This window comes from Artibeus jamaicensis, unplaced genomic scaffold (genome assembly GCF_021234435.1).
Source record: "Artibeus jamaicensis isolate MK-2021 breed Jamaican fruit bat unplaced genomic scaffold, CSHL_Jam_final contig_2259, whole genome shotgun sequence".
NCBI lineage: Eukaryota > Metazoa > Chordata > Mammalia > Chiroptera > Phyllostomidae > Artibeus > Artibeus jamaicensis.
Window position 1 is genome coordinate 2,063,040 of NW_026521468.1, and position 21,269 is coordinate 2,084,308.

General features: G+C 54.2%; 1 protein-coding gene across 2 annotated transcripts; it reads right to left on the minus strand.

The window, feature by feature from the left end:
* Nucleotides 1-1,140: 1,140 nt before the first annotated feature.
* MEOX1 (mesenchyme homeobox 1) lies at nt 1,141-19,687 on the minus strand. 2 transcript variants are annotated; one of them, XM_053659119.1, is made up of 4 exons: nt 18,798-19,687; nt 4,160-4,332; nt 3,217-3,266; nt 2,942-3,067 (listed from the first exon to the last, which is right to left on the minus strand). In XM_053659119.1, the coding sequence occupies exons 1-4, from the start codon at nt 19,264-19,266 to the stop codon at nt 3,037-3,039; spliced, it is 723 nt and encodes a 240-aa protein (XP_053515094.1). In that variant the 5' UTR covers nt 19,267-19,687; the 3' UTR covers nt 2,942-3,036. The 2 variants fall into 2 exon arrangements, with proteins under 2 accessions (XP_037000555.1, XP_053515094.1); XM_037144660.2 differs by lacking the exon at nt 3,217-3,266 and having other exon boundaries at nt 1,141-3,067.
* Nucleotides 19,688-21,269: the final 1,582 nt, after the last annotated feature.

Here is a 21,269-nt window from a genome sequence, read left to right on the forward strand (position 1 = left end):
TCACCCTCCATAAAACCCTGGGAGTTTGGTTCTGCCTTAGTTACCTCATCGGGGAGGCAGGACTGCCAGTAGTGCCTCTTAGAACAGTGCCCACACAGCGTGAACACTATATGATGGTAGGCGGTTGGAAGGGAGGAGGGAAGGGCGTTATTGTTTAATGGGTTCGGAGTTTCAGTTTGGGAAGACGAAGAACTGCCGGAGAGGACAGTGTCAAAGGTTGTACAACGATGTGAAGGGACTCATCTGTCCACGTAAAATGGTCACAATGGTATGTAGTGCGTATTTTACCACAACTAAAGAGATGTAGGTGGATGGCATCACCTGGGGGGAGGCAGAAGAGAAGGCGGTGGGCAGAGACCCCGGGAGCCAGCGGAGCAGGCCACGCCAGTGAGAAAGGGATCTGCGTGGGAGACAGAGAAGGAACATTCCGGACAGACAGGGCAAACCAAGAGGCTGGTGTCCTCTGAGGCCACTGGACTCAAGTTAGCAGGGAGTGTTAGAGTACCCGCAGGGGTCTGTTTTGCTGGGCTTTGAACCTGAACCTCCCCTCTGGCACCTTGGTTTTGGTGGCTCTGCTTTCTTCTGCCAACTCCCAGTGACGTCATTTTTGGTCTCTGCCCACGCTCCGCCCAGACTGCCTCCAAGCCCAATCCCGGCCAGGTCTCCTCGGCCGGATCCCTCCCTCCCCTCTCCATCCAGTCCTATTGTCTCCATTGTCGACACCTCAGTGAGATAAATCTTTCTTGGTTAAAAAGCCATGAAATAAAGGATATTTTTTCTTGTGTCATTTTTATTACTATCGATGTATATGGCTTTACCCTGAAAAACAAAACCTCCAAACTTGTATTTTGAAAATTAGGGATGGTGCCCTGGCCACGTGGCTCGGTTGGTTTGAGTGTCATTCTGTGCATCGAAGGGCTGCTGGTTCAACTCCCAGCAGGGCACATGCCTAGGCTGTGGGTTCCATCCCTGGTTGGGGTGCCAGGCAACCAATCCCCGTTCCTCTCTCACACTGATGTTTTTCTCTCTCTCTCACCCACCCTCTCTAAAATCAATGGAAAATATGTCCTCTGGTGAGAAAAAAAAATTAGATTGGCTAGTTTATGGTCAAGATTCCTTTATTAACAAAAGAGTTCATCTTTTGTTTACAGAAGTTTGACTGTTTGATAAGCCATAGGGCAGAGGAGCTGAAAGCTAACATTTTACAAGGAGGGGTAAAGACAATACAGTTGCATGGAAAAACAGTGTTGTTGTTTGTTTGTTTTTGCAATGATTACATTCATACCCCCACATTTTAAAGGACCTAAGAGGGGCTTCCTGGTTCTAGACGACTTCTTCCCCTTTTTCGTTGCTTCTAGACATTGGCCCATCACCGTGGGAGCATTGGAGGGGTGCACTCAGAGCCGAGGTTCTAAGCTGTGCACGGGAGAAGGCTTGGGCACTTTGCTTTGTAACTGATTTTATTTCTCCAAGAGTTTTCTTACTAAGTGACTTGACCTTGCACAGTTAACTTGATATAATCTTAAGAAAATATATGAAGTATGCCTTAGAAACAATGACGCATGCTCTAACCAGCATCTCATTTGGCAATCATTTTCCACGACAGCTGTCCTTTGGGATGGGGAGGTGGGGTTCTTTCTACAAGTGGACGATTAAATATACATACAAGAGATCCAAACTCCTGCTGACCTCCCTGTGCGGCAGCAGCTGGTACTGGGGGACAGAGCACTGGGCAGGCAGGGCGTCTCTCCAAGGCTTCGGTGGCCCCAGGCTGTTTGGCCATTGGTCCTGGAGTGTCACCCCAGAGAACGTGGGCAGTGCACGCATATAAACTGAGCAGCTCCTCCCCCGATAACAGCATCTGTGGGGCTCAAATGCATCCTTTGGAGAAAGAGTGAATGTTTTGTTTTGTTTTCTGCCTCCTTTTGCTGTCAGCGTCTTTTGAAAGCACAGGACACTGCAGCTGGAGAACCTGCCTCTCCAGGGTTCCACATTTCTAGGCCGTCACCCAGCAGCCCTAGAACACAGTGGACACTTTCCAGCCCGCAAATGAATGATGTGCGCCTCTGGCTGGTTTCTCAACACAGAAATTGTGGCTTTAAAAGGAAGAGCTGCTCGGTTGCTCTGGACACTGCTCGACAGTCCCAGCCGTATTCCCAAGTTGGTTTTGAAGAAGCAGATGGTATCCTGGTCCATCCTCACCCCCGCCCCGCCAACGCCCCCAGCAAAGCCAGTGTGAATGGACCGATAGGACTGCAGACGCTTACACCAGCCTGTTTCCCTGACTGTCTTCCCCCAGTGCTAATACACTTGCCCGCCTAACGGCCAGCTAATTGGGAGACAGGGATGGTTTCTCATTTGCAGCAGCAGAATTTCGGTCCTCGACTCTCCTCACACTGACTTCCCCTGGGGTTTTGGGACAACTCAGGACCCCCAAACCCTCAGATACACAGCCAGAAAGGAAAGGTGGTCTAGGTGTGTGCGTGTGTGTCTCGGTCATCCCTTTTCTTTACATGCATTAGCTCTCATGAGCCACCAGCTGGTCCCAAGGCTCTTCTCCCTGCAGGCCAGGTGGTGTCCAGACCCGGAGGAGGCCTGGCAGGTGGGAGGAGGGTGGTGGCAGCAGGTGGGGGCAGCTGCCGAGAGACCCTGAGGAGCAGTGTTGTCCCCCGGATTCACTCAGGTCCGGTCTGGCCGCTGGGAGATTCCACAGAATTGTGAGATGCAAAGGCCCTGGGGAGAGCACTGCTAAGACAGAGCCACGCTGGATAGAACTTTCTGGAAAACTTCAAGGCTCCCAGGAACGCTGGTCAGCTTCATATCCTAAAGTCACTGCAGGATGTGGCGAGGCTGCCCCGGGGTAGGTGGGGGAGGGTGGTGGGATGGGGTCGGGGGCGTTGGGTGGGGGGCCCAGTCCTCAGTCTTTTATTCTCGACGGAGAATCTCACTCGGAACCTGGAGAGGCTGCAGAGTCCCCCTCCTCGGGGTCCTGCCCATGAGGGGAGATGGGCTGACCGCCCTTCACACGCTTCCACTTCATCCTGCGGTTCTGGAACCACACTTTGACCTGGCAAAGGAAACAAAGAGGTGGGGTCACTACACCCACCGCCCCAGCGGATGCTCAAGCCAGTTGGGGTACAGCTCCAGGGACCCCACTGCCTGCCCCTCCTCACCCCTCCAAAAGCTCCAGAGACTGAGATGCAAGGGAGGACACACCTGTCTGCCCTGAGGTCTGTCTTGTGTCTCCAGATTGAAAAAACAAAGCCCTAGACAGACAGGAGAACAGGTTCCACAAGTCATTCTTCGCCCGCCCTGCCCCCTTTCACATGCTCAGCACAGAGGATGGCCAGCCTCACCCTCAGGCACATTGACACAGCGCCGCCCAGCTTCGCTACAGCTCTGGGCTGCACATTGTCTCCCCTGAGCTTCAGCGTCACCTGAAGATGGGGTTGTGACTTGTTTCACAGGTGGAGACCCAGAGAGGGTGGGAGACACGTCCCAAGGGTCACAGGGCCTGCAAGCGGTAGGAAGCAGGATTTGAATCTAAGTCTTCCGATTCTAAACCCAGTACTCTGGCAGAGCGCTGCGTCAGCCCAGAGCTGCTAGCGCATATTAATGCTATTGTCATTATTCTTCTGTGTACTCTGCGTCAGAGCATGGGTGTGGGTGGAATGCTCTGAGGGAAAGCCCAAAACAAAGGGCTAGGAAGTTCTTCCCAGCGTGTGCCCAGGAAGCGGCCGCATACCGGAATCACCTGGAGGATGGATTAGAAATGCAGATCCCAGGCCCACGCTTTATTGCTGCAAAGTCGCTCTCTGGAGCACCCAAATCCGCACTTGAAACAAGCACCTAGGGGACTCCCATGCGCACTCAAGTGGGGGAATAGCCAGACCAGAAGCTCCGGTGCTGGCTGCATGTGAGAGTGACCCGGGGGGGACCTTGAGAAAACTCTCCTGCCTGCACTCCGTCCCCGTCCCATCAGCCACCCTCCTCAGCTAGGAACATCTCGCCTGGTGATTCTCAGATACGGCCACAGTTGAGATCCCCTGGATGGGGCAGAGAGAGGAGAAAAAGGAGAAGATTCAGGGAGGGAAGGAAGAGGAGAGAGCCGAGGAAAGGAGCGATGCCCGGAAGAGGGGGGGCTCCCAGGGGCTCCTACCTGCCTCTCGGAGAGATCCAGGTTCACGGCGATCTCGTATCTCCGCAGCCGGGTCAGGTAGTTATGGTGAGCAAACTCCGCCTCCAGCTCCCGCAGCTGCTCCTTGGTGAACGCTGTCCTCTCCTTGCGGGCCTTGCTGGCTCCCTCCGGTTTCCTTCGGTTCTCCGGGTTGTCTGAGGAGAGGGGCCCCCCCGAATAGGAAGATGTGAGTCTCAAGGGCCTCAGTTCCCTTTATTTTGTCCTCAAGCAGGGGGGCAGCCTTTCCCTATCTCTCTTATTTTCAAAAGATGCTGAGAAAGAACCCACATCATGCCTTTATCTTTCCTTCCAGTGTCTTAACCCCCTGAGAACTGGTTTCTTGGCTCCCAGACTCAGGTGCCAACCTCTCCACCCCCAAAGCATAAGAAGCTGCCTTTGGCTCTTTAACGACCTCTGCCATGCAGCCCACCACCACCAGTGCACCCCCCAACTTGTTGTTAGTAGGGGGCAAGATGCTCTAAAACAGAGGTTCTCTGTCCCCCCGGGACATCAGCAGTACCCGAGAACTGCTGGCCATGCCAATCCTGGGGCCTCGCTCACCCCAGACCAGCGGAACGAGAGACTCTGGGAGTGGGGCCCAGAGATCTGTTTTAACAAGCCCTCCAGGCGATTCGGACTCATGGTCAAGTTTACAAACCACTGCTCTAAGACCTGCTGAAAGGGTGTTCTGGCGGCAGCAGCATCAGCAGGGAGCTGGGCAGACTTGCAGGATCTCAGACCACCCCCACTCCCCACCAAATCAGAATCTGCATCTTAGCAAGATCTCTAGGGGGGCTGTGTGCCAAGGTCAAGGAGTGCTGCTTTAAGCTTCTTTCCTTCTCTGACACCAGGAGGAGAGTGGAAAGTCCATCTATGAAGGAGGTCCCCAGGTGGCCACAGCAGGGACTCAGCTGGAACTGCTAGTGGGGAGCAGGGGCCAAGCACGGTCCATGTGTCAGTCACTCGGTCTCCCCAATAACCCAGCCGGGTGAGTTCTAGTGTGAGCCCTATTTCACAGAGCAGAAAGCTAAGCACTGGGAAGTAAAGCCAGTTGTCGAAGTTCATCCAAGTGCCATCAGCCAGGGGATGGCAGGGCAGGACTCAAACCCAGGCCACTGACTCACACACTGTTTGGATGAAGCATATGGAGGAAGGGTTTACAAACTGAAGGCACTGTACGTTATCTACCTTCACGATTAGAGATGGCGGGGGCTGGAGATCCCCGCCTCTGCACCATTGACTAAGAGTGGGTGCCACAGTCTGGTGCAGGGGACAGAACCACTTCCCCTGCCCGCTCCCGGAAATGAGGGAAGTCTCTCACTCCCTCCTCCTGGTTTCACAGACTTGGAGGCTGCACCCACAGGTGCTTTACTAAAAGCCACCCCCATGGCCCCCAACCTGGTTGGGAGTGTTGTAGGGGAGACTGTTTTCAGAGGCGAACCTAACCTGACCAGTGCTGGTGGGTAAGGCAGGGAGGCGGCCCACAGTCCTGGGCAAGCAGCCACAAGACCGGCTGCAGTGGGGACGAGAGACCCCTCGCACCAGTTCCCCTCTCAGCCCTTCCTTCTCCTGCTTTCCGTTCGGTCCCCTCACGTGTCAGGTTCCTGGTCCTCCACCCCCGTGGCCCGGAGCTCCGGGGCGCGGGTGGCTTGGCGCCGGTTGAAGCGATTGCCCACCGCACACCCCCGCCCCCTGGGGCTGCCCAACGTCCCGAAGCACAAGTTCTGGGGTCGTGGCGCCCTGCACGGTGGGCCGCCTGCCAGGAGCGCGGGGGAGCAGGACGGGGGCGCGATCTCTGGCCCCGGGTGCCCGCCTGGCGGCCTCTGGCTCCGGACTGGAGGAGGCCGGCTCAGACCCCTCCGGAAGCGGGAGCGTGGGCTGGAGGGGAAGGACGCGCAGCCCCAGCAGGGTCCCCCAGGAGTCCTCGGCCTTGGCCGCCGCGGGCGGGGAGGGCGCGGTCACGCAGCGGAGGGACGGCCGCTGGAGCACGGCCCGGTCCGTTGGCCGGCAGGAGGCCGGGAAACCCGCTCATTTACCGCCACCTCCCTCCCGTCCCAGGGCTCAGCGTTTTCCAGCCCTTCCCTTTAACAACCGAGGGGGCGTAAAACCCTGGATCTCCTCGCTGGAGCCTCCGAGGAAGTCACTGAACGTCCCGGGCTTCAGTCACCTCATCGAGAAGCTGGGGAAAATGAAGCACCTGCCTGCCAGGGTTATTGGGACGGTTGGACGAGCTTGTGTGCGGAAAATGCTTTTGAAAAGTTAAAGCGCTGGAAAAATATAAAGCACAATTCCATTGTGTCAACTGCATGAGATGTCACGGGAGGGGCTGGGTTAGTAACAGCTGGCGGTTCCCAAGGCTGCCGAGTGCTTAGATGCAGCTGCCAGTTGATCCTCCCCGCACAACAAGCAGGTGCTAATTGTTACCCCTCAGCACCGGCACACGGATCTGTGATAATTCGATTAACAGCTCTCTCTGTCTCTTTCCCCAAGGATGTAAGTGCTTTTTCTCACCTGCTACTTACTGTACCTGGCACACAGCGGGTACTTGCTAAATATTTGCTAAATCCTTCTCACTCCACAGAGGAGGAAGCAGCCTCAGAAAGGCCAGGGCCTTGCCCAGTGTGCTGGGCAGCTTTTGGGTGGCAGAACAGAGACTCGAACCCAGGCCCGCCTGACTAGAGCTGAGGCCATCAATCCCAGCATCGGGTTCTCTGTTTTGCGTCTGGCTGGCCAGGGGCTGGACCCGCACCATTGCCAGCTCGGCTTGTCTCCACCTCCAGGGCTCCCAGGGTGGGGGGCTCATCCTGGGTGGTGCCCACACCCACGCACCCCTTCTCCTAGGCGGGCTTGTGTTTAATAGGTGCCCTGTGGGATTCCGGAAAACAACCCCCCATCCCACCCACACGGTCCTATGTGCAATCCTCCTGAGAGAGACGGGGCAGGTGGGAAGAGGACCCCCTTTGGTTGGTTTTCAACTGGTTGTGTGGGCAGCTGACCACTGTCAACCAAGCCAAGCCACACCCTGTTCACTCTCCTCTCCTGTCTCTAGTGCCCTGATTTAGGCGCTAGGGCCTCAGGATGGGGAAGAAGAGGACATAGGACAAAGAACTGTGAGCTGGGACCTGAGCGTCTGAGCCACTGTGTAGACCTGGGGCCATCCCAGGGCCTGGGGGACACCAGCACACCAGGGGGACACTTGTCCCTCCTCAGCTTCCCAGAGCAGGAAGACCTTCCTTCACTGGTGGACATGACAAAAACGCCAGAAGTACAGGAAGCTGGCTATGAAAACTGATGTGGAAGTTACTGTTCTCTCTGTTCTGCAACTTTCTCATCAAGCTAGAAAAAGACAAAAACTAGGAGCACTGTTGTGCCGTTTCTGGCCCGGGGTGTTCAGTCTGCCGGGTCACAGGCACTGTGGCCGTGCACACTTCCTCCAGGATGGCTCGAACCCGAGCACACCTTTGTGGGGGAGCCTCCCTCCCTCTCTGGGCCTCAGTTTCCCCCTGTATAGAAGTATGGAGTTGGGCTGGGTCTTCTTTCCCTTGCAGAGCTGGCGTCAGAGTCTTTTTCCAAAACGCAGCCCTGACATCCTCTTCTCCTCTTTGGTTGAGAACCTTTGGCCTTGAACCTGAAGCCACTAACAGTTTCAACTATTATCTTGGCCCCTCGTTCTTCTCTTCAGTCATAGCTGTGCTCTTGCCGTGTGCTCTGGTCCAATCCACCCAAGACTTTACAAGGTCCTCAGCCCCAGAGTTTCTCCCTCTGACGTGCAGAGCTCGTCATCCCAAGCTGCGTGCAGGGGAGTTGTGTCTGCAGAGGTGTCTGCGGACCCCTTGACAAGACTGGGCCTTTTTGGCTCCAAGGAAGAGCTCTCTGACCTTGGACGAGTCTCATAAGTTCTCTGAGCTTCAGTTGCCTCATTTGCAGAATGAGAATAGCTGCATCCACTGAGGTCAGAAGGCTGCTGAGAAGGTGGAATGAGGCGGGCAAGGTGTGGCTAACACCTGGCACAGTGCCGGGCACAGGGCTGAGCCCCAAAGCAGCACCAGAAGAGGTCCTGCTGGAGATGATGTTGGAGAGATGACTCACGGTGCCGATTAGAGGTGGTGCTCCTCAAGGCGCCGCGCCTCCGGAGCTGTGTGAAAGGCGCGCCCTTTGGATGTCTGGCCTTTTAAACGTTTTCCCTTCTCTACTACTCTTCTATGTCTCTGCTTGGATCTGGCCACTATTGGCCAAAACTGTGTCAGCCTTCCAGGGGCCCATGATTCCAGGCACAGTAACTAGCACTGATCGGAACCATGCATCGGTCCTCTTGGTTCTGCTTCTCTCTCAGGTGCCGAGGGTACCTCTTCCAGGACTGCGGAGGGAGGAGGCTGGCACTCGCCTGGCCACCGCAGCCCCTGCCCAGCCCCCTGAGTGAGCAGGGCCACGCCGGAGCAGGCAGCAGTGCCCAGAGAAATGCAAACAGGATGTGTGTGTGATTGCGGTCTCCACTGTGAGCTTCCACACCACCCAAGTGAAATTATTTCATAAGTAGCTGTCACTTTTGGCAGGCTTTCCTGAAGTTAACAGACAGCCCTATCGGAGCCATGAGGAAGTTCAGACAGACGCCGGGGATGGTGCCTTTTGCAGCCCTGTCTCCTCCCCAGCTCTCACAGCCGTTTTTACGCGTTTCTCTCCAGGAGATAGGAGGCCTTGTGCCATGTATCTAAAGAACACTTTGCAGCTGACAGTGTGTTTCTTTCCCCCAGAGATAAACTTCTTTTGGGCTTCCATAGACTATGGAACAGTAGGGCTGGAAGGGGACTTAGTGCTAGCCCAAGGTTGCTTTTTTATTTTGCAGGTGAGCTGAGAGGAGGTAAGAGGCTTGTTTGGAGACCACGGCAAGTGAGTGGCAGAGCTGGCCCTGGAACGCACATCGCCTTGGTGAGAAGCTACCTCCCCACACGAGGCTGCTTCCTGTTGTTTTCTCTCGATTATTCTGTGAGGTAGGTAAGGCACACAGTATCTATTGAAAAGATGAGGGAATGCAGACCCAGAGACTAAATGGCTTGTCACCCCCCCCCCGGACCAGTCCAGGGCTGTGGCCACTGTCACGCTGCCCTGGGGAGGCTGTGCGCACTGCAGGGCCGGCCAGCGTCTGCATCGGGGCCCAGGCCTGTCTCCCCGGGGCCCCTCAGGGAGGGGTACTGGGGGCATGATGTCCGTAGGTGAGGCCGGGACAAACCCTCTGGAAACGGTGTCTGGCTTTCTTCCCAGAGCACACCTTTGACGTCCTTGTTAGTTTGATACTTTCCACTTCAGAGGGAGGAGTCGAAGCCCATCAAGTTAGGCAGGACGGCGGGGATGCAGCCTGCCCGAGACCGGCAGAGCACTGGCTTCTAGGACTTCCTTGGCTTCCTAGAACTGCCTGCCTTTTCAACTGCACCCCGCTGAACTTAACCTGGGGGCTGCTTCCCTCTCCCGCAGGTGCCTAAAGAGGCGTCGGTAGGGACCTTGGCCTCTTTGAGGAGCCCAGCAGTGAGGCTAAGGAATTCGGGGTGTGTTTACTGGGAGAGAAGCAGATGCTTCTGGAATGAAAATGCCTGGTGCTACAGTAGACTTTGCTGAGGGTCCCAGGTCAGGTGGGTGGGGAGGTGGATGGTGGAGAAGGAGGGTGAAATGGGTGGGGTGATGAGATGGGGTGTGGGGACCAGGAAGAGGGGGCCGAGAGGGGAGGGGGCAGGGAGGCAGTGAAAATAAGAGGTGAGGGCCGCAGCAAGCCTCCCAGACAGGCTGGAGGGAGGCAGGGGGCAGCACCGGGCCTTGTTGCTGTTTATAAGTTCCAGATGTCGCCCTTAGCTGTCACCAAAGGAAGTGTGGGCTCCAGGACCCAGGCCCCACTGTTCACCCTGTTCCCCCACCACGGTGTTTAAGGGAAACAGGGAAAAACATGAAATAGGAAAGGCTAGGGTGGGGGTGGGGGAGGAATGCTGGCCAGAGGCCAGGAGGCCTGATTCAGTGAGCAGACAGGGCCCTGGGGAGGGGACTAGCACTGGGGCTCTGCAGGGATCTGCTCTGCCTCTGGGATTGTCCCCACCTCCCTGAGTCCAGGTGCCCTGATTTATTCCAGCCACAGAAAAAGGTGAGTGGGGGCGACTCCTGAGCTCCCAGCCTGGTAGGGCTGTAGGCAGGGCCAAGGTGACTCATGGGCTCTTTGTACCTTACATCTTAGAAACTGGTCAGAGTCCTGCTGCCTTGGTGGAAACTGACTTTCTCCAGAACTTCCAGAATGTATCCGGAGGGGCCTGCACAGGCCCAGACCCAGGGTTTGTGCTGTTGTGTCTGAGTTCAGACCGTGGCCAAGACCTGGGGCCCTGCTTTGGGTCTGTCAGAATTGGAGAAGCGGGAGCTCTAGCCAGCAGTCAGGGGACGCCCAGCAGGAAGGGGGAGTTCCGGTCTCCTGCTGAGCTGGCCACTGTGGAGCCCAGGGCTTCTTCCCCGCTGGGGGTTCCAGGGTTGGAGTTGGGGTGAGAGGGCTGCAGCTGCTGTGCACCCCTGAAACCGCGCGCTGTCCAGCCCTCGGTGCCCCTGGAGCAGGGAGCCGACAGGGGCGGGTGGGCCTGGCTGGGGGCAGGCTGCCAAGGCTCGGTCGGGGTTTTGAACATGGGCAAGCTGGGGTGCAGCCAGGGTGAGGGAAGCCTTCGACAGAGAAGGGTGCTCCTTTGTAGCTTTGGGGAAAATAGGTCGAAGGGTCACAAAGTGCTGGCTGTGGTCTTTACCGTCTGTGATCTGATCTAGTCCCACGGCAGCTCCATGAGGTACAGTTGTCCTCAGAGGAGGAGTCGGGGACTCACTGGGGGTCAGGATTTGCCCAAGTCCACACAGCCAGGACGCTGTGGGTCCAGGACTGGAACTGGGCCTGCCCTGTCGATGCTGCGGCCCAGCGAGGGGCTGGGGGAGGACATGAGGTCACCCAGTGCGGTACTCAGTACAAGTCTAGTGACCCCAGTGACACTCACTGAAGTTCGTTTATTTTGTCGTCACCTCCTCTCCTCCCTCCTTGGTCAAACAGCCCACTTCTTCTTTTTTTTAGATTTTTAAATCTTATTTATTTTTAGGGAGAGGAGAAGGGAGGAAGAAAGAGAGGGAGAGAAACATCATGTGTGGTTGCCTCTCCATCACTGCCCCCCACTCGGGACCTGGCCCACAACCCAGGCATGTGCCCTGACTGGGAATTGAACCAGTGACCCTTTGGTTTGCAGTCCAGCACTCAGCCCACTGAGCCTCACCAGCCAGGGCATGCACTTCTTTAAAGACTCATTCCTAAAACTGCCTGTACTTTTAAAATCTCTCTCTGTGGGTATCAGATAAGGATGGGGGATCCGCTCTGCCCGAGTGGAGAAGCTCTGGTGGCAAGGGGACCCGGGGCTGGGGGAGATCCGAGGTCGCGGTCATGCCCACCTGGAGACGCAGCTTTCACTGAAGGGGCTTTAACAGGAACATTTGTGCCACTGCTGAGAACCCTGTCCTTGTCCCTATACCCCCTGTTTATGGGCTGATTGTGTCCCTTCTCCCCTCAGAATGTGACTGTATTTGGAGATAGAGCCTTTAAAGAAGTGATTAAATTAGAGTGAGCCCTAATGCAATCTCACTGGCATCTGTATAAGAAAACACCAGGGACGTCCACACACAGAGGAAAAGGCTATAGCAAGAAGATGGCCATTCGCAAGCCAAGGCGAGAAGCCTCAGGAAAAATCAAACCTGCTGACATCTTGATCTTTAACTTCTGGCTTCCAGAACTGAGAGAACATGTCCGTCTGTCATTTCAGCCACCCCCGTCTATGGTATTTCGTTATGACAGCCTGAGCAGACTAAGACGCCCCTTAACTCTCCACCGCCAGTGCTTACCACTAAGGAGAGGGAGCAAAGCCATGAGGGGTACATGGCGAAGCTGATGCTTGCCCATAGGGGGTCTCTGTGTAATTAGATAAAGGTGCCCTTTCCTATAGTCTGGAGAACACAGTCCCATGTCCATGTGACATCTGGGCCCTCTATGCCCAGCTGTGGCAGCCCCCTAATTGCTCTGCTCTGATGGGTCCACTTTATTGCACAGCCACAGCAGCTCCATTTGTTTCCCACGGCGGCCCTGGCACTTGGGACCCCAGTATCCCGTGGGGGATTCCTGCAGAGCCAGCTCAGTCTGCATGTGGCCGTTTATGTGTCTTTCTGACCCCAGCCCTTGCCCTGACCCTGGGTTGGTTTTACGACTGAGTCTGGCTCTCTGCACACTTTTTCATGAGTGAGACTGTAAAAGTTCTGATGCATTTTACAGAAGCATATCACACATGGTAGAAACCCTCATGCCAGGTGGAGGGGCCAAGTTCAGAGAGAAGTAAGAAAATGAATGAATGCATGCTAGGCTGCAATAGAGGCTGTTGACCAGACACAGCATGGAGCTCCTCCTGTGTGCAGATGTTTCAGTAGATGCTACAGAGCCTGCACAGGTGAACCAGACATCATTCTAACCCTGCAGACACTTCAATTTTAGGGAGAAGGTCAGCCACGTGCATCTAGAACTCTGGGTGCAAGGCCAATTGTGGTTTGTTGCTAAAATGGAGGTATAAATAAGGCTTGTTTGGTGTATGTGGGGAGGGAGGTCAGGAAAGCATTCTTGGGCACTCAGCAAACTAGAAAGAGAAGGAAATTATCTCAACATAATAAAGGCCTTATATGAAAATCCTATAGCTGACATCATACTCAATGATGAAAAACTGATCTTCTCTAAGATCAGGAACAAGACAAGGATGACAAATGTCACCACATCCATTCAGCATAATATTAGGAGTACTAGCCGGAGCAATCAGGCAGGAAAAAGAAATAAAAAGAAGAAGTAAAATAATCTCTGTTTACAGATGGCATAATCTTGTAGGTGGAAAACCTTACGGATTTCACAAAAAACCTCTTAGAATTGATAAACCAATTCAACGAAGTTGCAGGATACAAAATCAATGCACAAAAAAATCAGTTGCATTTCTATACAGTAGCAATCAACAATCTGAAAAGAAAATAATTTACATTTACAATAGCATCAGATAGAATAAAATACTTAGGAATAAACTTAACCATGGAAGCAAAAGACTTGTACAATTGCAAATCATGCCCTGGCTGGCGTAGCTCAGTGGATTGAGCTCGAGCCTGTGAACCACACAATTGCAGTTCGATTCCTAGTCAGGGCACGTGCCTGGGTTGCAGGCCAGTTCCCAGCGAGGGACACACGAGAGGCAACCATACATTGATATTTCTCTCCTTCTCTCCTTCCCTTCCTCTCTAAAGATAAATAAATAAAATCTTAAAAAAAAAAGCACTCCTACAAGTCAACAACAAAAGTCAAACAATCCAATCAAAAATGGATCACGGACTTGCATAAGCACTTCTTTCTCCAAAGAAGATGTACAAATGGCCAACCAATGTATGAAAGATACTCAGCATCACCAGTCATCAGGGAAATGAAAATCAAAACCACAATAAGGGACCACCTCACATCCATCAGGAGGGCCACGAACAGAAACCAACCAACCCAGAAAATAACAAGTATTGGTGAGGATTTAGAGAAACTGAAATTCTTGTTTATTGTTGGTAGAATTGCCACCTGGCACAGTGGCTATGGAAAAGAGTATGGGGGTTCAGCAAAAAATTGAAAATAGAACCAAGCGATCCAGCAATCCCACTTCTAGGTAAATATACAAGAAAATTCAAAAGTAGGATCTTGAAGACACACTTGTACACCAAGCCTATTGCAGAACTATTCGTAATGGCCCAGAGGCAGCGGGGACACAGTGTCCTTCCACCAGCAGATGAAGAGAGGGATAAAGATAATGCGGTATACACACCGTGAAATATTATTCCACCTTAAAAAGGAAGGAAATTCTGTTATGATGCTACGACATAAATGCACCCCGAGGACATTAGGCTAAGTAAAAGAAGCCAGTCCTGAAAAGACATATTCTGCATGACTCCACTTACAGGAGGTATCCAATGTAGTCAAACTCTTAGAAACAGAAAGTAGAATGCTGGTTGCCAGGCCCTGGGCAAGGGAACAGGACGTTGTTATTCCATGGGTACAATTTCCGTTTTACAAGATGAGAACGTTCTGGAGAGCGTTTGTACAACAAGGTGCATACAGTTGGCACTGCTGTACTGCACCCTTGAAAATGTTTGCAATGACAGATTTTACGTGATGTGTTTTTGACCACAATAAAAAGAAAAAGGAGCCCTGGCTGGTGTAGCTCAGTGGATTGAGTGCAGGCCTGAGAATCAAAGGATCGCGGTTCGATTCCCAGTCAGGGCACATGCCTGGGTTGCAGGGCAGTTTCCATCAGGAGACACATGAGATATTTCTCTCCCTCTCTCCTTCCCTTCCCTTCTAAAGATAAGTAAATAACAATAAAAAAAAAAGAAAGAAAAAGGAGACTTCAAATACAAGATGTCCCATGATAAGCATCTCAGGAGAGCTCCTTTGTGGTCCTAAACCATTTTCAGAAAAATCAGCGTGGGTTCTAGTGGATTCCACAATTTGAAACTTCTTCACCAAAGCTTTCACTGAAATGATGCTATATGCAAGTGGAGTCATCAATTCTAACAAAAAAAGACAGAATCCTCAGAGGCGGTGGTTTTCAAGCTGGGTGCTAAAATAAGTAGGACGGTAATCGGCAGAAGAGCGGGGGGAGGGAAAGCCACTCCGCAAACTGGGCGCAGGGAGAGAAGGCTGAGTGTGTTTGCCTGGCAAGTACACTCTGGTGCGGCTTGTGGCGAGGCCGGGGCGGTGGAGGTGAGGCGGTGGCCGGGGAAGGGGAGCAGGTGGGAAAAGGGGCAGAAGGGGCCGGTGTGTGGAGGGTTTTAACCTCAGGCGAAATGAGCGTTCCCGTGGTTGGGCAGGGGCAGGCAGAGATCAGGGCTTGCAGGGGAGAAACGTGGGGGGCCGAGCCCGGGACGGCAGGCGTGTTGAAGCCGAGGGAGGAAGGACAAAGCCAGTCTGGTGAGTGAGTACGTGAGAGCCCAGCCGGCGATGCGGAGCCCAAGCACAGGGGCTCTCCCCGGTGGGCGATCAGATTCACCTGATCACGGGCGACCTTCCCTTGAACCCCGTCGGAAAATCACCGAGAAATCCCTCATCCCCATAAATTAAAGACAAGCACGGTAGCAATAACAGATTGGGGGCAAACAGCAGTGGCCTCGCAGCTGTCCCCGCCAGCAGGGGTCTTTAACACCCTGGGGTGAGATAACATCACACTGGCCTCCTAAATTGGTTCTGTGCTGTGAACCAGCAGAATGAATGTCTGGGGGTGGGGCCAGGGACCCCCACATTTCTGCTCATTTGACTTGAGCAAATCAGCCCCACTTCCAGTTTGAGCAGTTGGGGGTGGCAAAAGAAGGCAAGGGGAGAGCGGAGAACATTCCTCTCGAAAGAGACCTTCGGTGACTTGCTGTTACCCGAGGTATCTCAGCCAGCAGGGCATGCATTGGCCAGGCACAACTCACTATGCACCCCCTCCCCCGCCAGGCCCCTCACCCTCCCCAGCAGGTCTCTGAGTTTCTAACTGATGACAATTGCATTCCAAGGGTCAGCAATGACCATCAGAGGTCCCCACTGCTTCTATCCCAGACTCAGGGATTTCCGAGTCAGTGTATGTATTTGGAGGATTCGGTTCTGGGGACCCCATAAATAATGAACAGGGAGATCTGACAGAGGCTGGTTCTGGAAATGTGGGCCTCGTATCATTCCTAGTGGCTATTTCTGGGCTTCACAGACCGGGCACAGTGTTCATCTCATGGGTCAGTGTTTTTAACCTTCACGGCTACTCTCTGTGGAAGGCGCTATTGTTATGGTTTCATTGTATGGCTGGGAAGACTAAGGCTCCGAGAAGTTAAGAACCTTCCCGAAGGCAGGCTGTCCAAAGTTGCAGTGTGGACGCTGAGACCTGTTCGCTGGCCTGTGAAGCTACGGAAAACACGTTTCTGGGCCCTGCTGGTTAACCTTCCAGGGCTGGCTTAGCGGGGGCCGGGGCAGGTGTGTCAGGGGCTCACACTGAGTGCAAAGTGCAAGGGGCGCCTAAAACCTCAGTGAATCAAGAGAGATAATATTTTAGTGTAATTTTTTATAAAATAAACATTAACACCAAAAATCCATGATGAATAAAATAATCCAAATTTTAAATAAGAAAGAATCTAACCAGCGACTCAGGGTTGGTTTGTGGGTTGGTCTCTTGGGAGCAGATTCCTGGAGTGGGCGGTGAGCCTCGCCCACCACTTTCCCCTCCAGTTAAATCACAAAGGAGGACTCCAAGCAACTAGCTGGGTAATAAAAATTTCCATGCTGAATGGAGAGCAAGTCTGGGACCCCAGAGAATGAATGAATGAAAGTCGGCTTGCTCTGCTGTGCCTCATGTGACTCCTACCATTGCTGCTGCTCCTGAGGGGGGAACTTGAGGGAGAGCCCAGGGCCCCTCGGGGATGGGAACTTCCCCCGACCCAAGGCCAACCCTATGAAGAGTGCAGGAAACTCAGCTGAGGGTGTCCATGTCCTCCTGGGGCGGTCAGCGGCTTGGCACACAAGTTTACTTCCTAATGCAGTGTCATGGGCCCCCGGCCAAGGGGAAAGACGTACAAATGAGTCTTGCTGAAGCACGGAATGGTTTTTCCTAAGCCCGTGCCTTCCCAGCCTTGGCTCCCAGTTCCCAGAAAAGTGGCTGCTTGCAGCCGAGGGAGGTGTGGGCAGAGATGGTGGCCAGCGCCGTGGAGGGGAGAGCTCTTCAACCAGGCTCGGAGCCAAGTCACTGAGAGCTCCTTGGAGAGGAGGAGCACGGAGTGCCCCTTTCTCGGCAAATCTCCAGCCAGGGCTAGGAATAGTTCAGGATTTAAGGGGTTGGAAATTTAAAGGGCCCTTCCTGTTGAGCAGCCGGGAGGGCTGTGGTCATTATCATCCGTTGTGAGCCCGTGGAGGGACTACTTCAAGCATGTTTCAGAATCCTCCTATTTCAAAAGGAGGATTGTGCTTGAAAGCTACTGAAGGGTGTAGGGTTTGGGGTCTGACATTTGGGGGTTTGAGCTTATTTCTAGGGTGACCAACTGTCCCAGTTTGGCCAGGGCTGAGGGGGTTCCAGGGACGCTGGACTTTCCATGCCCAAATCAGAGAAGTCCTGGGCGAATCGAGATGAGGGGATCACTCTGTCTGGAGTCCCTTCTAGCAGTGACTCCCTCAAACTGCACCTCTGCTTTCCCACACGTACAGAACCCGCTGATAAGACCTGCTGGACTTACAGCACAAACCGGCGAAACTCAAAGGAGCTGACGCGTGTTGCCTACCGCCCCGTGAACGTCCCCACGGCACGCCTGCTGTTAGGCAGGCGTCAGCGGCTCTCTCCTCCCTCTCGGTCTGCGCTCTTTGCAGGGGCCGGAGTGGGGGTGGGTTGAGGCCACCTTGCTCATCTCCGCACCCCAGGGCCTTGGCTAGTAGGGCCTGGCAAGAAGAAGATGCTGGGGAAACCTGCGCTACACTGGAGGTGCTTTGAGAAGCAAAGCACAGAATGCAGTCCCTGGCTGGTTAGCACGCTGATTTTCTGCCTGCCCCTGCTTAGCCCCGTGAGAAGGTCCTCTAGAGGTCAGTCAGAGAGACGTTGCCCCCCTGGGTGGCTGTCAGGAGGACAGAGCGGGCAGTGAGGGCAGGGGGCTTGGCCGAGGGGGGGCCAGGGAAGCAGACAATAGGGAAACAGGCAGCGAGAGAAGCTGGGGAGGGCCGAGTTGGCGATGAGGAAATGACAGGTCCCTACCACAGGGGGGAGATAGGATTTAGCTGGGGTCTTAACAAGAGGGCCGGCTTCATCCTCTGGCCTCCGGGACTTGGGCACCGAGCTGAGCTTTACCTGCATTCTGAGGTCCAGTGCTTGCCCTTGGCTACCTGCCTGCCTCCCTGATTCTCCCCCAAGGCCGGGGATCCCCCTGGAGAGCCTTCTCTGGGGGTCACCCAGACCTCAGCATGCTGAGCTGCCCTCTCTGGCCTAGGCACAGTCCAGCGAGGCAGGGTGATACCTGAGGGGCTGCCTGCTCCGCACGTCAGCACTCCCCCTCCTTCCTTGCCCCTCCCGTCCCAGCCCTCGTCCTGCTCTCTGCCTCTAGACTCCCGACCCTGCTTGACCACCCCGGCGTCTAGCCTTAGTGGCTGCCCTCTGAACTTCTTTCTCAGCCGATTCCCACAGTGAGCAAACCCTGTGGCTCTGGGACCATTCGGAGCTGGCCAGGGTGGTGGTGGGGAGATGCATGGCCCAGAGGCAGCCTGGGTTCAGGGAAGCGCCTCTCCAGCCCTTGCCTGCCTACACTGGGCTCCTTCCCACAAATCTTTGTGGATCCTGTTTCATTCTCTTGCTGGCACACCCTTCCTGGGGCCCAGGAGGGCTGGGGACACATAGACCCATCACCAGGGAATCCTAGAACTCCGAGTAAAAGAAACCCCAAAGGTAACTCCTACATTTGAATAGGTTAGATAGTACTGTTTGCAGTTCAGGGCAGTTAGGCTCAGAGAAGGCAAGAAACCTCCCTAAGGTCACACAGTAAAAGAATGGTCAGCTGCTCTCCAGCCACCTACCTGAACTCTCCTTTTTCCGTCTGGTCGACTTCTTCTCCGTCTCGTTGGCAGTGCTCCCAGGGACCTCGTAGTCCTCTCCTGGGCCTCTCGTGGTGTCCACCAGGCCTGGGCTGCTGGCCCCCATCTCCCTGGAGCCCCCGGTTGGGCCCGGGTCGAGTCTGCGCCGGGCCTCCGAGACAGGGAAGTGCCAGTCGGGGGGCTGTGGAAAGGCGGGGTGCTGCTCAGTGAAGACCCGCTCCTCCTGGGGCAGGCTGTGTGGGGTGGCCGCCAGGCAGGAGGCCGAGAAGTCGGGGTACGCTGCTGCCGCTGCCACCGGGAAGTCTGGTTTCTGGTGGAAGGAGAATGGGGTTGGCGGGTAGTGGGGCAGCCCCGAGGCCCCACTGCCTTCCGAGTGGGGATTTCGGAGGCAGCCCCAGACCGGGGCTGGGGGGTGGGGGCTCCTCATGCAGCTGCTGGCCACGGGATCCATCTGCCGTCCGCTGCACACCTCAGTCTTTCAAAAGTTTGATTCACACACTGTTTATATTCAATTCTTTTAAAATGCAAAAAAAAAAAATTAAATAAGAGGGAAAAATGTTCAATAGAAAGTTCACCCCAGGAACCAAAACAAAAACCAAAACTAAAGTCTCTTTTTCAAGTTCACACACGTGCAGCCGGCTACACGTATGTGTGTGCGCACACTTATGTCCGACTTCACTTCACTTCTGGCTTCCTGCTCCCCGACACGTCAGCCTGCCTACTGGGGTCCCTCGTGTGTGTATATGTCGCCGATGACACTGAACATGTTCGCTGTCCCAGCCCAGACGCACCGGCTGCTGGAGTGCCCGTCCTGGAGCCCGCAGCAAACGCCGGCCGAGGGCTGGACCGGGGCTGCGGAGACACACTTTTAAATGCTGCGGTGGGGAGAGAGTGACACATCTCTGAAGTGAAATGTGAGAGAGGAGAGGGAGGGGTTAACCCGCACCCACACCAACCCCTCCAACCAAAACCCGAGCAGGCAACTATTAATCATCAGAAACCTTATATGCACATCTAATGGGATTTGCAGATGGAGACTTTTAAAGAAACATTGTCTGTATTTTTTTTTTTTAAGGAGAGAGAGCAGCTCACACATACAACTTCTTTAATGTGCCTCCTGTAACACTATGAAGTTACTTTATTGCACTGTTAACAAAATTCCCCAAGTCTTGGATTTGGAAAAAGCCTTAAGTCAGATCCAGAATCCATCAAGTGCCAAATTCCAGGGAGTGAAGCCGGGGATAAGTGCAAGAGACAAGTTTGCTGATTGCATTTGATTTAAAGGCCCTTCTGCTGCTGCTTGCGAAAAGGAAGGTGGATTAAAAGAAATCTTTTTTTTTTTTGCAAGTCTCAGTGGCCCACTAGGGTCTGTGGTATACAGAAAGACATAGTCCAGAAAAAGAATTATTTCTCTCTGCCCAAAGTGACATTCTTACTTTCTCAGTAACTTAAAAAAAAAACAAACAATCAGATTTTTCCTTCCGTTCCTTAACCCCCAACTTCATGCCAATTAGCTACGCTCTTCTGCAGGGGGGGTTCAAGGCATTTTTCTCCGTGGCAAAGGAGAAGCTCTTACTTAGATGAGCTCCTTGAAGGGTCTCCAGGCCGCCCCCACCTGCTCCCTGGCCCCCTAACCTTCACCCACCTGCTTCCCCCTCTCCCTCCCCAGACACCAAGCCTTCCGTGAGGTCCGGGGCACGAAAATAGGACTCAGGGGGAGTTTCATTCCCAAAGGAGTTCTCTCTGGCAAATGGTCACATGGGCGTCCTGGCAGGTGCCAACCGAAGGAGGGCCCATTGCCATTTCACCCGGTCAGACATCCCCGTGGCCTGCTGGTCTCTGTGGAGGGTTAATGCAATTTCTCGAAGGATGGCATTCCCAGACCACGACCAGAGCTCCTCTCCCACGAGGTATTTCCACGGCCCAGAGCAGCAGGGTCGGGGCTGAAATGGGTGTGGACTATAATAGTGGTGTCTTTGCTGGCTGCTTCCAAAAGAGGGCAGGAGTCTCAATTCTGTAGCCTGGGGGCTACACACGCTTTTCATGAAACAGGCATTTCGCCTTTGGCAGTGGGCAGCCAGGGCATGGTCGGCCACAGGAGGAGACGGGGTCATGGCCGTAAAGCAGGCTCATTTCTCTACTTTGTCCAGGATGTAGCCGTTGCACACAGGTTTCTCCTCTGCACCTCTCCACCCTCCTATTATGGGTAAAGGGGGAACTATGGTCACATTTTACAAAGGAGGAAAAGGGGGCTCAGGTAGGTAGTGTGAGATGCTGCACAGCACACAGCTGGGAAGTGGCAGAACCGGGCGTTGCCCCCAGGTGTGTGGAGCAGCTCAGTGCCTGGACTTTGGGCTTAAACAGGTGTGAGTTCAAATGCTGGGTCTGCCACCTGCTTACTGTGTGCCCTGGGACAAGGCGCTTTACCTCTCTGAGCTTCTGGTTCCTCGGCTG

What these genes read in the sequence shown, in the direction of transcription:
- MEOX1 (XM_037144660.2), bottom strand. Translation starts at nt 19,266, where the DNA reads ATGGATCCCGTGGCCAGCAGCTGCATGAGGAGCCCCCACCCCCCAGCC. An exon ending in ACGGAAAAAGGAGAGTTCAG is followed by an intron (nt 4,333 to 18,797) that starts GTAGGTGGCTGG and finishes CCCTCTCCTCAG; the next exon opens with ACAACCCGGAGAACCGAAGG. An exon ending in TGGATCTCTCCGAGAGGCAG is followed by an intron (nt 3,068 to 4,159) that starts GTAGGAGCCCCT and finishes TTCCTTTGCCAG; the next exon opens with GTCAAAGTGTGGTTCCAGAA.